At 38.6% G+C, this 16,824-nt stretch overlaps 1 protein-coding gene across 5 annotated transcripts in view; it reads left to right on the top strand.

Annotated features, from left to right (window-relative positions):
- The window catches only part of LOC136871725 (methyltransferase-like protein 25B), a 92,285-nt gene that overhangs the window by 16,341 nt on the left and 59,120 nt on the right, over positions 1-16,824 (top strand). For all 5 annotated transcript variants that reach the window (XM_067145262.2, XM_067145265.2, XM_068227475.1 and 2 more), the window contains 2 exons: positions 2,906-3,227; positions 6,988-7,136. In XM_067145262.2, the coding sequence (XP_067001363.2) occupies positions 2,906-3,227; positions 6,988-7,136 (471 nt within the window). The remainder of the gene's footprint in view (positions 1-2,905; positions 3,228-6,987; positions 7,137-16,824) is intronic.

Below are 16,824 nucleotides of genomic sequence, written 5' to 3'. Positions count from 1 at the left end.
TGCACTACTTTCAGCACTACTCACAACAACAACAGCACAAGAACAGCCCACAAGCTGCGCCATTTCAGAGATGCTGTTGCCAAGGCACCATGCCCTCACAGTTTGCCCTCTATATACATGCTACCAGCATGTCACATGCCTCCCCGCTCCAGGTGCCTTAAATCAAATCAAATCAAATCAAATCAAAATCTTTTTATTTGCAAATGAGGTGTCTACCTCGGTGGCAAACGGTACACTAAAATACATTATTGTCAAGCACTAAATTTTAAATTAACAGGAGACGAAGAAAATTTTCCTAGAATACAATATTATACAATTTACGCTAATAATTTTTTCTATTAAACACACACATCATCCTTAATAAATTATATTGTTTACAAAATTCTACTTATAATATCTTACAAACATAGTCAGCTCGTATACAGTATGTGAAATTACTTCTAATAATACTATACAACTGGTATAAGATTAAAATTAACATTGAATTTATTTACATATTTATATTTTACCCATAATGACCTGCTGCATCTTAACCAGAACCCCTTTTGCCACCACTTTTCAGAGTTCCTGAAAATGTTCGCAGGCCAGGGTGATCATAATGCTGTAGCTCATCGGTGTGCTGAGGTACTTAAGAATGAGAGAATCTTAATTTTACTTGGTGCTTCTTGAATATTATTACCTAAACTAAATGCTTAGGTTCTCTCAGCTAATGGGTACAGAGGTACAGAAAGTATTGATCCTCAAGGATTTGATATAAGAATCCATATACATTCTTGGTGTTGAAAGTAATGTTTTTCTTTCTTGTCCTGTTTCATGCATACATCTGTTATTCCTTTCAGCATTCAGTCTGCACGCTTCTGTGAATTATCTATACAATTCTCTGTTTGCAGCTAGCTCTGTGGCCTCATTTAGTTCCACGGTTCTTATCTTCAAATCACTAAAATCTGAGTCTCCCTCTGCATCTCTCTCCCTTCAAGTCCGAATCCATTATTCTCCTGATGGGAAGTGAGCTCAGGTTGGCAGGCTCGATCCCGACTCATTTCAGTGGTATTTGAAAGTGCTCAAACACATCAGCCTTGTGTTTGTGGATTTATGGGCATGTTAAATAACTCTTGCAGAACAAAATTGTGGCTCCCCAGTGTCTCCAAAAGCCGTAAAAGTAGTTAATGGGACGTAAAACCCGTAACATTAACATTATCATTATTCTGCTAAGGAACCTGTCCTCCTCCATTCGCCTCACATAGCTCCACCACCTAAGCTGGTGTATACGAACAGCTGAATCTGTTCAGTTCATTCCAAACTTAGGCTCCTATTCCGAATACCCTCCTTTCATTGTTCCCACCTGTTTGTGCCAGCAATCATTCTTGCTACTTCCAACGTATGAATAAGATTGAGAGCACCCAGCTTTCACTCTTGTACAGCAAAGTCGGTCAGAAAACAGACTAAAGTAAAGATAGTTTCATACGAGAGCTCTCTTCTTATAGAACACCGCTGATAGAAAGTGCAAACTTGCTATATTAGCTCTGCTGCACCTTGATTCATTTTCCTAATTTTTAAATTACTATATCTGCATTCGTATTGAGTTAGGTGTAATCTTCACTTTTCAGGAGCTATAATTGTGTGGTTTAATAATAGATTTTCTGTCACTGTGTATTGGGTGAAGCTAACTCCAGCATGAAGTTTAGGTTCTTACAACCGTATTATTTATTTTCTTGAATGATTTTTCAATAATACATCTTCTACACGGTACACGGGTATGATGACTAATTTCACTTGGTGGTATACAGGGTCCCTCCTATAAATCCAGACCGAACACACGGTGTTTATACTCCAGGCTACAGCAGCTGCAGTATGGGAGGCACGCGCATAGTTCTTGGCCTTGCAAGCAGCCTGCATGTGTTCGACCTGGCAAGCATGAGTCGCCAGCCTGAATCTCAGCTGTTAACGTGGTGAGACAGTTATCATTGCAAGACCATATTTTCATATGTAAAAGTTCAGGTTTCATCTTAATGGTCGTGTGAACAGTCATAACTCTCATTATTGGTGTGCAGAAAATCCTAATGGTGTTTATGAAGTCCCTCATTTTGATAGGAATATTAGTCTTTGGTGTGTTGTTGGTGCAAGACGAATAATTGGGTCTATATTTTTCAAGACGACAGTAAATGCAGAGAGGAACCAAGATGACATTTTGACGCCGTTCTTCAATCTGTTAACGGAAGAAGAAAAATTGCGTATCATCGCCATAAGACCTATCTGTGTCGGTGCGACATAAAGCCCATAGCAAAAAAAAAAAAAAAAAAAAAAAAAAATCGCATGGGTGGTTTCAACAAGATTCAGCCCTGCTCATAAAGCAGAAGATTCCCTTCTTGCAATCTCTGAAGTGTTTGTATACAGAGTGTTCAGTGCTGGTCTATTTCCCCCTCATTCTCCAGATCTGACAGTGTTTGATTTGTACTTGTGGGATAAACTGGAAGAAAGAGTGTATTGAACAAATCCTCACGCATTGGAGGAACTGAAAGAAAACATTACAAATAAAATCAGAAACATTACAGTGGCAGAACTCACTTGTGTCAGCCAGAATGTGGTTACCAGATACAATGCCTGTATAACCCAGGAAGAGATTCCAACATCTTTTATAAGGTGAGATTTCATATAAGATTGTATACACGCGTAAAGCAGGGCGGCCACGCACGACAGAAGTTCGGCTGAGGCAGCTGCTTTAGCGCAGAGTACAAACACCGTGGGTTCAGTCTGGGTTTAGAGACCATGTAGTTGAGGCAGTATGTTATCTGTTCTTATTATGATAGCAAGATTCAGATTTGTTTGTATGCATTTTAAATGTAAATTATACCTAATAATTTAAGGCTAATGTTGCCACAAAATAATAACTGTTTTTAAATTTCAGTTTGCAGAGAGTGTGGCCACTTTCACTCCTGGCTCTACGTTCAGCATCTGTTTTATTATCAGTTTCTCGTCAACAGTGTCGGCATGACAGTTTTTTGTCAGAACATTTTGAAAAGTGTCCAGTATTTCCTCAGTCCTCTGTGAGTGAGAGTTCTAAAACGTGTAGCTTACATAAAGTGGGACAGTTTAAGAACTGTAATAACTCTGTACACTCAGCATCCTCTCCAAAGACTTCTTCAATCCTTCAGCGTTCAGAGTTGTCCTATGTGTTTACTAAACATGTGAAACCCAAGAAACGGCATGAAATTACCACTATGGCGCAGGTAAGGACAGATGGCCAATACGAGGTTTGGGGCAGAAGTAATTGCAACTATTTTTATTGGCACAGATGCGGTATCTACCAGACAAATGGAAATATACAGATGGGAGTGGGAAACGTAAGGTGCAAGGGAATATATGAAAAATGCCGAGTAGGTTTACCAGTTGTAGGATACAAAGCGATGAAACTGTCATCCAGGAAATATTTGTGCTACATAATGATTCTTAGAGAATACTGTAACCTTCACGGTAAACCCTCAGAGTAGTCCCCATTGCCAGTGATGCCGGAGACGTCAGATACCAGTCGCCTCGTAATGTGTGAATTTTGCAATTTCATGTTTCACAGCATTGTCAGTGTCCTATCGTGTCCCAAACCGTCTCCCACACAATGGTACTTTCACTTCAGCAATGAGATCAAAATTGAACGGAGACAAGTCCGGTAAGCACGGCGGATGTTACAGTACTTCCCACTCTGTTCTGGCCTCGTCACATCCATTCTGCACGTAGCCTGACTGACTACTGTAGTACCATCGCCCTGTATGTAGTACCTGTCCAATACACTGCTATCTCGTGCTGTGCCTATGTACTATGAGTGCGGTGTTTTCCGGGATGAATGCCCATTTTATGGTAAAACTGTGAGAATGTGAGGGGAAAAAGAATAGTTGCTATGACTTATGCCCCAAACCTCTTATACAAAAATCGCTTCACTCTATACCATAATATAGGTGACACCAATCAAAATCAAATATTTTTACAGGATTATTTTAGTTTATGGTTTTGTATCTGGAATATACGGTACAGTCCTTCATATTTAGTGATAGCCCGTAAGTAATTGTCACCTTCTTCAGTCTTCAACAGTGCTGGATTTAGGTAACAATAGACTGATCCTGCATTTATTTTTCACAAACTCATTTTAAGTTTCAAATGTGCACTCATGTCCATACATTAAGGGATCTTCGAAATCCACGAGAAATCATTGTGTCATGGCTATGATATACGGATTAAACTGGCTGGACAACACAAAAGTATGTGTCAAACATGGCAGCTCAGTACGAGACCGATTAGTGTGCCTGAAACAGTTTGTGTGGGCAGAGATCTTGGGTACAGCGGTTCTGACTGCATGTTGTGTGCATTTGGCACACAGTACTCGAGTCACAGGAAGCATCATCTGGTTGACTCACGGAGGATTCGAAGTGGATGGTTGGATTAATTATATTTCTACATTGTTATCTTTTTATGCAATTGTATCAGTCCTTCAAGTGCTTCCATTCTCTGCCAAACCATGAATCTCTTTATGGAGGTGAATCCTATTCTTCTGAGGGTCTAGGCAAAGGAGGTTGTTATTTGATGATGTCGAGTAATGCGCAGAGTCTTGTCGATGCTGGCAGGAATCAAAGATATCTGCAAGTGTTTGTCTCATTTAGGTGGTTGTCCATGGTCCTACCGGGCACAACACAAATTGCTGCTACATTCCTAGTCATCTTAAGGACATCTCTCTACTTACTGTGTGATATTGTAATGTTTTATTGTTAAACATAATTATACTTGACACTTTGAACTTTTTAACAGGTGAAAGTTAATATTCTCTTTGGTTACTTCCATCTTCTCTATGCAGTCTTTAAGCATCACCACTGCTTTCAATGAGATGATGATGATGATGATGATGATGATGATGATGATGATGATGATGATGATATTTGATTTTTTTTTTAATTGCTTTACTAGATTTTAGGCTCCTTAAAACAAAAATTATCATCAAATTTACTAAAAAATGAAGTCAGTGAAGAGTAGAACCGTTGTGTTCACAAAGGCAAGTTTCATGTGTTCAGAAAGCAATATAGAAATATCATATTCCAGTGCTGTATTTTTGTGTTCCTTTTTTCTAGCAAGCAAGCTTGTAGTTTTATGTGACTAATAATGACCTGATCTTAGCCAAAAGAAACAGAAGTGTTATGTGGAATCCGAGCACTAGGTGTGTGATTTTCATTTTAAAAATCCTATATACATTGGCCAATATTCCAATCTTGATCACCTTGGTAAAAGGCTAGTGGTCATGTCTTTTGGCTAATGAGTGTATTTCTTTAATGTGTGTATTTCTTCTTCTTCAGCTGGCCTGAGTGGCTCAGACAGTTGAGGCGCTGGCCTTCTGACCCCAACCTGGCAGATTTAATCCTGGCTCAGTTTGGTGGTATTGGAAGGTGCTCAAATACATCAACCTCATGTCAGTAGATTTACTGGCACATAAAATAACTCCTGCAGGACAAAATTCTGGCACCTCAGCATCTCCGAAAACCATAAAAGTAGTTAATGGGGCGTAAATCCATTATTATTATTATTATTATTATTATTATTATTATTATTATTATTATTATTATTATTATTCCATACTGACAGTTACACTGTTTAGTTTGATTTTTTATAATAGATATGTATCATAGTACAGTAAAACCTGCCTTCAGCAGAACCTTCCGGAAAACTGTCCATATCAGAAAAATGTGGATTATGGTTTAATATTTACTTAAGTTTACCTGTATTTAGCAGAACATGTCTGATGCAGAAACGGAAGGAAATTTTGCTACTAAGTTATAACGGGAAAAAAGTTGTAAATTTCCTTCCTAACCCTTTTCAGTACATGTGTTTTCTAAATGGATCTAAGATGGCCAAGATACTGATTGCTACAACAAACTCTCAAACAGTGTAATTATGGTAATGTCAGTGCAGAAGATTGCATGGCCATTGATCTAGAAGATGAGACAGAGGCAATATTAAGACGATGAAGAAGATGGTTTATCTAACATGAAGGCCTACCAATATGCCCTATCAGCTGTAAAGAACACTCAGTCTATTTCGCTTACGAAAAATTACACACAATTGTTCGAGATTATTTGCCGTACCCGTATTTTAATTGAGAACCATGCTACAAGGGATAGTTGTGTCCAGCGTACAATTCTGGATTACTGGAAGAAGTAAATGATAGTACTGTACAGTATTACTGTTAGTGTTATTTCTATAAAACATGTGATGTGTATTAAATAAGTGTACATACTGTGCTACTGTGCACTGTGAGGAAGTTCTAAGCCAGAACAGATTTGTGTTAGAGCTGATGAACTAGTGTATATAAGCATGTGATTAGAGTCATTATTGTATCTTCTTCTTCTTTTTCTACCGCTTTTTCTCACACCTGTGGGGTCACGGGTGCGACTGTGTTGCACACGTGGATTTGGCCCTGTTATACGGCCGAATGCCCTTCCTGATGCCAACCCTATGTGGAGGGATGTAATCACTATCGCGTGTTTCTGTGGTGGTTGGTAATGTGGTATGTTGTCTGAATATGACGAGAAGAGTGTTGGGACTGACTCAAACACCCAGTCCCCGAGCCAGAAGAATTAATCAGAAACGATTAAAATCCCCGATCCGGCCGGGAACCAAACCCGGGACCCTCTGAACCGAAGGCCAGTATGCTGTCCATTCAGCCAACGAGTCGGAGAGTCATTATTGTATGTACTGCCACAAAAAATCATATCAATATACTGCTGGATTATCTAACGGAAGTATGCACTTATGACATTTAGGTTACTTTTCTACCACCTTTATGAACTGGAATCCTGTATACAGCGGAAAAATATTCCCTTTCCTTGAGTTTCCCCTGAGGACAGGTTTTCCTGTAATAGTTTTTGATAGGATTGCTTGTGGAAGTGTGTAGAATGTTAAGTTTCTTTTCTCTATCTCTTGTATCATGCTATTGTTTAATTTCTCTGAATGCAGGTTACAGCAGAGACAGCCCAAGCATCAGGATGTCAGTATATTGTTGATATAGGCTCGGGTATGGGTCATTTGTCTCGAATGCTGGCGTATGGTTATGGCCTCAATGTGTGCTGCTTAGAAGCTCAGGAAACACTCTCAGAGCAGGCAAGGTATTGGTTATTTTTAATGTGGTGTTTCTACTATTTTTACTCAATTTTAGTTCGTATTTGCATATTTTAAAGTGTTATTTTAACTAACTTGAATTATATCTCTGTACTTCCAGGCAGTGCCTTATTCCATTGTCACCTATATTTTCTATAATTTTATTAGAAAATAAAGCATTGCAAACTAGATCCACTGATTGCTTTAATCTCATAATCATTTTTCATCACCATTTGTTTTAAATTCTAGTCAGTGGATACATTTTAAAATTTTAATTATCCTGTCGTTTTGTTCCATTTTGTACCATTAGGGGCCGATGACCTAGCTGTTAGGCCCCCTTTAAACATCAAACATCATCATCATCTACTGTACTATAATTTTATTACTTCTTGTGATTATTTATTGAAAACCGAGCTCGATAGCTGCAGTCGCTTAAGTGCGGCCAGTATCCAGTAATCGGGAGATCGTGGGTTCGAGCCCCACTGTCGGCAGCCCTGAAGATGGTTTTCCGTGGTTTCCCATTTTCACACCAGGCAAATGCCGGGGCTGTACCTTAATTAAGGCCGCTTCCTTCCACTTCCTAGGCCTTTCCTATCCCATCGTCGCCACAAGACGTATCTGTGTCGGCGCGACGTAAAACAAATAGCAAAAAAAAAAAAAAAAAATATTGAAAAAACATGTTTAACAACACAAATACAACACTTGATGATACCATTTTTCTATATGGTTCTTCTCCACCACTCCTCATCCATCACCATATTCTAGCCCTGTTTTCCATTGTCTTATGTCTTTCTTAACCAAGTCTATTCGTCATAATCTAGGTTTTCCTCAACCTCACCTTCCTTTTATTTGTAATTTGTTGTGGCAATAAAATAAAGAAATAAATACGGTATGCTAACTGAAGTAAAGCCACTTAAATATATTTAACAAAGCCGAGCTTTCTACCAAATTACATTGGCCTTCATCAGGGCATGTGTGTGATTAGAGTTATTATTGTCTCTACTACCACACAAAATCATGTAAATATACTGCTGGATTATCTAATGGAGGTATGCACTTACGATTTTTAGGGCCGGGCTGAGTGGTTCAGACGGTTGAGGCGCTGGCCTTCTCACCCCAATTTGGCAGGTTCGATCCTGGCTCAGTCCGGTGGTATTTGAAGTTGCTCACATACGCCAGTCTCATGTCGGTAGATTTACTGGCACGTAAAAGACCTCCCGCGGGACAAAATTCCGGCACCTCGGCGTCTCCAGAAACGGTAAAAGTAGTTAGTGGGACGTAAAGCCAATAACATTATTATTATATGATTTTGAGGTTATTTTTCAACCACCTTTATGAATAAGCTTTGTTAAATATATATAAGTGGCTTTAATTCAGTTAGCATATTTATTTATTATAATACAATGAGCCATGAAAACCTACGTTTATTAATTGTTGTGGCATTCCTTGAACATACAATCACTCATTTAATATGATCAAACCATCCTAGTTGTATCTCATATTGTTTGGGTTTTGTTCTCTAGATTGGTAAATGACATTGTATTCATTTTTGTACCTCCATATGCTTCTTAAATGATCATGTTATGATTTCCAGTCTCAGCCTGTGAAGGACTTTGGAACTTTGGTACATATCTCTGCACATTGTTTTGAGAGTATTTAATGGTTGTAGTAAGGATGTAAACAAGAGTGCATATAAGTCTCTGGTAAGACCCCAGCTAGAGTATGGTTCCAGTGTATGGGACCCTCACCAGGATTACTTGATTCGAGAACTTGAAAAAAATCCAAAGAAAAGCAGCTTGAGTTGTACTGGGTGATTTCCGACAAAAGAGTAGTGTTACGAAAATGTCGCAAAGTTTGGGCTGGGAAGACTTGGGAGAAAGGAGACGAGCTGCTCGACTAAGTGGTATGTGATATAGATGATATAGATGTTGATTCCCATAGGAACCTGAAATATTTGTCCCGAATAAGTTAGCTGTAAAATTTATAATGTCCAATAACGGACCATTTATTTCGGATTATAAGTGGTATGTTCTGAGCTGTCAATGGAGAGATGGCGTTGAAAGACATTAGTAGATGAATAAGTTTGAGTAGAGTTTTTAAAAGTAGGAAAGACCACAATATGAAGATAAAGATGGAATTCAAGAGGTCAAGACTAATTGGGGTAAATATTCGTTTATAGAAAGAGGAGTTAAGGATTGAAATAATTTACCAAGGAAGATGTTCAATAAATTTCAAAATTCTTTGCAATCATTTAAGAAAAGATTAGGTAAAAAAAAAAAAAAAAAAACAGATAGGGAAACTGCCACCTGGGTGATTGCCCTAAATGCAGATCACACATGATTGATTGGTGACTGAATGGGGTTTTCCTTATAGACAATAAAAACACAGTCAGTTAAAACATTCAAACTTTGTTGAAAATATTACTGTATTAAGATCAAGATGCCATTCAGTAAATGTTTATAGATTACTGTATATATATCTACCTATAAAAATAGGATATAACAGTTGGTGCTGGTGGTAGTTATTGTTTTAAGAGTAAGTAAAACTAGGCATCCAACTTCTGTTAATACTAATCAGAAGGAAAAATGAAAGGAGGTCCAACTCTTTGAAAAATGAAGATATCGGCCAAAGAAAGATAAGGGCCATGAAGAGCGTGAAAATTCAATACTACCTCGGCCTCGAATGCTCTAATACCATCGGGGTCAGAAAAGAACAAGAGTTGGCCAAGGGAGGTCAGATACGATAGATGAAAGTGAAGAGCCTGGCATAAGTAAGTGGAAGCAATGCTGGGACTCGGATAAGTGCCCCGTGGTCGTCAATCAACCCTTCCAAGTTGACAGCCCCGGGGGCTTCAATATGGATGGCACTCCATTCGATTTCTATACTTAATTGCAAACTGTCCACTTCATGGCCGTATCGATGAGTATAAACAACAAATTAATCTAAAAAGCCACCTAATCGATACTTCATTTCTTTTGCCTTTGGCAAACTTAAAAATACATTAACAAACACAGTACATGTTTCGACCACTTAGTGGTCATCTTCAGCTGTATATAAAAAATCTTAGATGATAACATTTAAAAGCAAGCACATTGGATCTTAAAACTATATTCCATGGGAATCCAAAAACTATTGTTCTAGATGCTTTAAATGAAATGGAAGATGGGGGGGGGGGGGTTGGGGGTAAGGAGATTTATGTGAATGATACTTAAATTACAGTATCGTTTACAATTGTGTTTAAAAACTTAAATGATGAAAAACATATTTAAAATATTTAAAAGCAAGCGTCTATGGTAAAATTCTTTTTGATAACATTAGGTGGCGTGAATAAAAAGTTCGTGTTTGTAATAATCTTCAGGCATTTGTGAGAAAAATAATAACTTAATTAAAATTCGCGTCTGTGGTGATGTTAAACACTTTGTTTTTAATAAACATACGTTAAAATATTCTAAAGTGTCTATGGTAAGGCACTTATTCAAAAACACTTGTGCTTGAATGAAAGTTTATGTCATATGCACCAGTCTTCAGGTATTTATTGTTTATATTTAATAACTTCCTTGAATGATATTCTTGTGGTTAAAAGGCCGTGTTGACTGTTTAACTTCCGAGAATTGCTCTTCGGAATGTGATAAAAGAAATTGTGTTAGTCGTTTAACTTGCTAAAACCCTGTGGTGGCTTCTGTTATATAAAATGGCGATCTGATTCGGGCAGCTTGCCTCGCGATCTGTAACCAGCAGGAGATCGTAATATATTAAAATATGACATATGATAAAATTTACTTTTATCATTCTAAATAGATAGTGGGAAGATATTTGTATTCGAGATTGCGTGGCCTTGACTTACCTTATCTGGCAAATGTTTAATCCGCGTTGCCTTGGAGAACTGCCTTCGTGCACAACCTAGTGTGATAGCGGTGTGACATGGTCTGATTGTTCGTGGAATATTCCGGAGAAAGGGGAAGTAGAGTTGTGTCATCATCTAGTACGTCTTGTGAGGGGGGAGGGATTACTGGTTGTGTTTCAGTGACGTTGTGTTCGAGTATTTCATTTGTTTGTCTTGTTTGTTTACTGTTTACCATTTCCACATATTTACTGAATTGTTCGTATAGGAGGTTTCTTCGTTTGTTTCGTTTAGATTCCGTTCCCTGTTCTCTAGTTTATCGAGAGTAATGTGGATGTTTTCTAGGTTATTCATTAAACTTCCTTTATTAATCCTACTGATAATTTGGAGATCTTGTCTGATGTTAGTGAAATTGTGATTTGTCTCCTTAACATGAGCTCCCATAGCAGAGTATCTTCTGTATTTCTCTGCATTAACATGTTCCTGATATCTAATTAAAAAGCTCCTCCCAGATTGCCCCACGTACGTTTTTTTGCACTGGGTACATGTCAGTCTGTAAATGTCAGATTCCTGGAATTCGTCATCTTTAAGTTTATTGACTTTATTGTGATTAAAAAATCTGTGTTTTGTATTGTTGTTGGTTGAGAAAGCTATTTTGGTATTGTGCTTCTTAAACAAATTCGTGATTTCATAAATCCTCGGGTTATTAAAGGTGAATTTGACGTATTTCTTTGCATTCTCCGATTGTTGCTTTAGTTTAATTTGTTGTTGATATTTGCACTTAGTAATGATTTTGTTAATGTATTTGCAATATGAATGCTAACCAAGCAGGAAATAGTACGAACATTAAACTAAAGATGAAAATTGCAAAAGTAAGCACAGATATAACATTCCTGAAAGAATGTTTGAATAACAACCTAGTTCCTAAATTCTTAAAAGGGACACAAAGAAACTGTATACGCTCAGTATTCCAAATTTCAACCCAGAAAACAGTTAACCGTCTATGGCTTAAAAGAGAAATCAAATTTATGTATAGGAAGAAATCCTTCCTTAATCGGGAACTTTACCTAGCGCACCTTTCAGCGTCAATTTGGTACCGTTAGAATGGGATTCTGTGCAAAAATACTGTAGAGATAAAGTAGAGAGTCTAATGAACAAGAAACAGGCGACATTGAATAAGAAGTTAGAAAACCTAAAAAGCAATGCCCTAACTAAACAATATAAGCCTCAACCTAAAACACCTTTCAATTGTGAAAAACTCCCACCGGGCGAGTTGGCCGTGCGCGTAGAGGCGCGCGGCTGTGAGCTTGCATCCGGGAGATAGGGGGTTCGAATCCCACTGTCGGCAGCCCTGAAGATGGTTTTCCGTGGTTTCCCATTTTCACACCAGGCAAATGCTGGGGCTGTACCTTAATTAAGGCCACTGTCGCTTTCTTCCAACTCCTAGGCCATTCCTATCCCATCTTCGCCATAAGACCTATCTGTGTCGGTTTGACGTAAAGACCCTAGCAAAAAAAAACTCCCACCCCCTGTAAAAAATTTGTCTAACACGACTTTTACAGAACAAGAACTACAAATATTAGGCAAAGGACCAAATCATAATTGGCAAAGTATCAACAACAAACTAGAATTAATACAAACGTTAGCAAAAACAGAAATGGCCATACAAACTCTTCCAGTCGACATTCAAAATGATGTACGGTACGAAGCAAAGAAAAAGATTCCCTCCATAATTAAAGGATTATTAACTAATTCCGCCATTTCAAAAGTTGAGAAGGATCTTCAGTGTAAAATTAGGCAAAACGACGTAGTTATAACAAAAGCCGACAAAGGAGGAACAGTGGTAATATTAAATGAAACCGAATACATTGAGAAAACAGAAACTTTTTTCAATAGTAACAAGCTTAAGGTAATTGAGAAAGACCCCACCCTAAAAATCCAAAGGAATTTGAAAGGAATACTGAAGCAATGCACCTTCCTTTTAAATGACCAAGAAGTCCATAAACTCATAAATATGAACCCTGGACTTCCTAAGGCAAGAGCTATGCCTAAATTACATAAAAAAAGGACGTACCTATTAGACCAGTCCTCCTCTGCGAACCATGTGACCTTGCCGCGGTGGGGAGGCTTGCGTGTCCCAATGATGCAGATAGCCGAGCTGCAGGTGCAACCGTATCGGATGGGTATCTGTTGAGAGACCAGACTAACGAATGGTTCATCGAAAGGGGGGTAGCAGCCTTTCGGTAGTTGCAAGGGCGGCAGTCTAGATGATTGACTGATACGGCCTTGTAATAATACTCAACATGGCTTAGCTGTGTTGATACTGCTACACGGCTGAAAGCAACGGGAAACTACAGCTGTAACTACCTCCCGAGGACATGCAGCCCCCTCTGTATGAATGATGTACTGATGATGGCTTCCTCCCGGGTAAAATATTCCGGAGGTAAACTAGTCCCCCATTCGATCTCCGGGTGGGGACTACACGAGAGGGGGCAATCATCAGGAAGATGGATACTGACATTCTGCAAGTCAGAGCATGGAATGTTAGAAGTTTGAATCGTTGTGGTAGGTTAGAGAATCTGAAAAGGGAGATGGATAGGCTAAAGTTAGATGTAGTTGGTATAAGTGAAGTACGTTGGCAGGAAGAACAAGATTTTTGCTCAGGCGACTACCGAATTATCAACACAAAATCAAACAGGGGAAATGCAGGAGTTGGTTTAATAATGAATAAGAAAATAGGGCAGCGGGTGAGCTACTACGACCAGCATAGTGAAAGAATTATTGTCGTCAAGATAGACACCAAACCAATGCCCACCACAGTCGTGCAGGTCTATATGCCTACTAGTTCAGCGGATGATGATAAAATCGAAAGAATATATGAGGAGATAGAAGATTTAATACAATATGTAAAAGGTGACGAGAATCTAATTGTGATGGGAGACTGGAATGCAGTGGTAGGCCAAGGAAGAGAAGGTAGTACAGTAGGAGAATTTGGATTGGGACAAAGGAACAAAAGAGGAAGTCGGCTGGTTGAATTCTGCACTGATCATAATTTAGTCCTGCCAATACTTGGTTCAAACACCACAAACCACGGCTGTATACGTGGACGAGACCTGGACACACTGGAAGGTATCAAATAGACTTCATTATGATTAGGCAGAGATTCAGAAACCAGGTGTTGGACTGCAAAACCTTCCCAGGAGCAGACGTGGACTCTGACCACAACTTGTTGGTCATGAAATGCCATCTGAAGTTGAAGAAATTGAAGAAAGGAAAGAATGCAAAAAGATGGGATCTAGACAAGTTGAAAGAAAAGAGTGTGAGGGATTGTTTCAAGGAAAATGTTGCACAAAGACTAAATGAAAAGGCTGAAGGAAACACTTTAGAGGAAGAGTGGAGAGTCATGAAAAATGAAATCAGTAGGGCTGCTGAAGAAGGAAGGAAGAAAAGATCAACTAAGAATCAGTGGATAACTCAGGAGATACTAGACCTGATTGATGAACGACGAAAATACAAGAATGCTAGAAATGAAGAGGACAGAAAAGAATACAGGCGATTAAAGAATCAAGTGAATAGAAAGTGCAAGGTAGCTAAGGAAGAATGGCTGAAGGAGAAGTGCAAGGATGTCGAAGACTGTATGGTCCTGGGAAAGGTAGATGCTGCATACAGGAAAATCAAGGAAACCTTTGGAGAAAGGAAATCTAGGTGTATGAATATTAAGAGCTCAGATGGAAAGCCACTTCTAGGGAAAGAAGAAAAAGCAGAAAGATGGTAGGAGCATATCCAACAGTTGTATAAAGGTAAAGATGTAGATAATTTGGTTCTAGAACATGAAGAGGCTGTTGATGCTGAAGAAATGGGAGACCCAGTTTTAAGGTCAGAGTTTGACAGAGCTGTGAGTGACCTAAATAGGAACAAGGCACCTGGAATTGATGACATTCCCTCTGAATTACTGACTGCCTTAGGAGAAACCAGCATGGCAAGGTTATTTCATTTAGTGTGCAAGATGTACGAGACAGGAGAAGTCCCATCCGATTTTCGGCAGAATGTTGTTATACCTATTCCTAAGAAAACCGGTGCTGACAGGTGTGAAAACTACCGCACCATTAGTTTAGTATCTCATGCCTGCAAAATTTTAACACGTATTATTTACAGAAGAATGGAAAAACAAGTTGAAGCTGAGTTGGGAGAAGATCAATTTGGCTTCAGAAGAAATGTAGGAACACGTGAAGCAATCCTGACTTTATGTCTGATCTTAGAGGATCGAATCAAGAAGGACAAGCCCACGTACATGGCATTCGTAGATCTAGAAAAGGCATTCGATAATGTTGATTGGACCAAGCTATTTATGATTCTGAAGATGATAGGGATCAGATACCGAGAACGAAGAATTATCTACAATCTGTATAAAAATCAGTCTGCAGTGATAAGAATCGAGGGCTTTGAAAAAGAAGCAGCAATCCAGAAAGGAGTGAGGCAAGGCTGCAGTTTGTCCCCTCTCCTTTTCAATGTTTACATAGAACAGGCAGTAAAGGAAATCAAGGAGAAATTTGGAAAGGGAATCGCAGTCCAAGGAGAGGAAATCAAAACCTTGAGATTTGCCGATGATATTGTTATTTTATCTGAGACTGCAGAAGATCTCAAGAAGTTGCTGAATGGTATGGATGAAGTCTTGGGTAAGGAGTACAAGATGAAAATAAATAAGTCGAAAACAAAAGTAATGGAGTGCAGTCGAACGAAGGCAGGTGATGCACGAAATATTAAATTAGGAAATGAAGTCTTAAAGGAAGTAAATGAATATTGTTACTTGGGTAGTAAAATAACTAACGATGGCAGAAGTAAGGAGGACATAAAATGCAGACTAGCACAAGCAAGGAAGAGCTTTCTTAAGAAAAGAAATTTGTTCACTTCAAACATTGATATTGGAATTAGAAAGATGTTTTTGAAGACTTTCGTGTGGAGCGTGGCATTGTATGGAAGTGAAACATGGATGATAACTAGCTCAGAAAGAAAGAGAATAGAAGCTTTTGAAATGTGGTGTTACAGAAGAATGCTGAAGGTGAGATGGATAGATTGAATCATGAATGAAGAGATACTGAATCGAATTGGTGAGAGGAGATCGATCTGGCTAAATTTGACGAGAAGAAGAGATAGAATGATAGGATACATCTTAAGACACCCCGGACTTGTTCAGTTGGTTTTAGAAGGAAGTGTAGGTGGTAAGAACGGTAGGGGTAGACCAAGGTATGAATATGACAAGCAGATTAGAGCAGATGTAGGATGCAATAGTTACGTAGAAATGAAAAGGTTAGCACATGATAGGGTGGCATGGAGGGCTGCATCAAACCAGTCTATGGACTGATGACTCAGACAACAATTAAACCAGTAATTAATTTTTGGAAAAGTCCTACGTACAAAGCCTCTCAATTTATTGATAAGGTTTTGTCCCAAAACTATGTTTTTTATACCAAAACCTCGATAAAAAACTCTAAAGAGTTTTGTAAGGCCGCTAAAGATTTCAAATTAACTTGTTCTCACGTAACAAGTTCCTTCGACATTAAAGACATGTATACGAACATTCCTATAAAAGTCACTATCAAGATTATAAAAACTTATTTATGAGACCCCAAACGCATCAGTAAACCTGAAATAGAAAACTTCATAACTATCCTGGAATTCGTATTGAACCATAATTTCTTTTCTTTTAATAATAAAATTTATCAGCAAGACAGACTACCTATGGGAGCACCGGCCTCCGGAATTTTAGCTAACATATACCTTGATCACTTGGAATACACTCAGATAGTAGGCCACATTAAAGGACTAGATTTCTGGGTACGCTTTGTTGACGATAC

Source organism: Anabrus simplex, chromosome 4 (assembly GCF_040414725.1).
Source record: "Anabrus simplex isolate iqAnaSimp1 chromosome 4, ASM4041472v1, whole genome shotgun sequence".
Lineage (NCBI taxonomy): Eukaryota > Metazoa > Arthropoda > Insecta > Orthoptera > Tettigoniidae > Anabrus > Anabrus simplex.
Note: the sequence above shows the minus strand (reverse complement) of the source record. Positions and strands in the feature narration are given on the sequence as shown.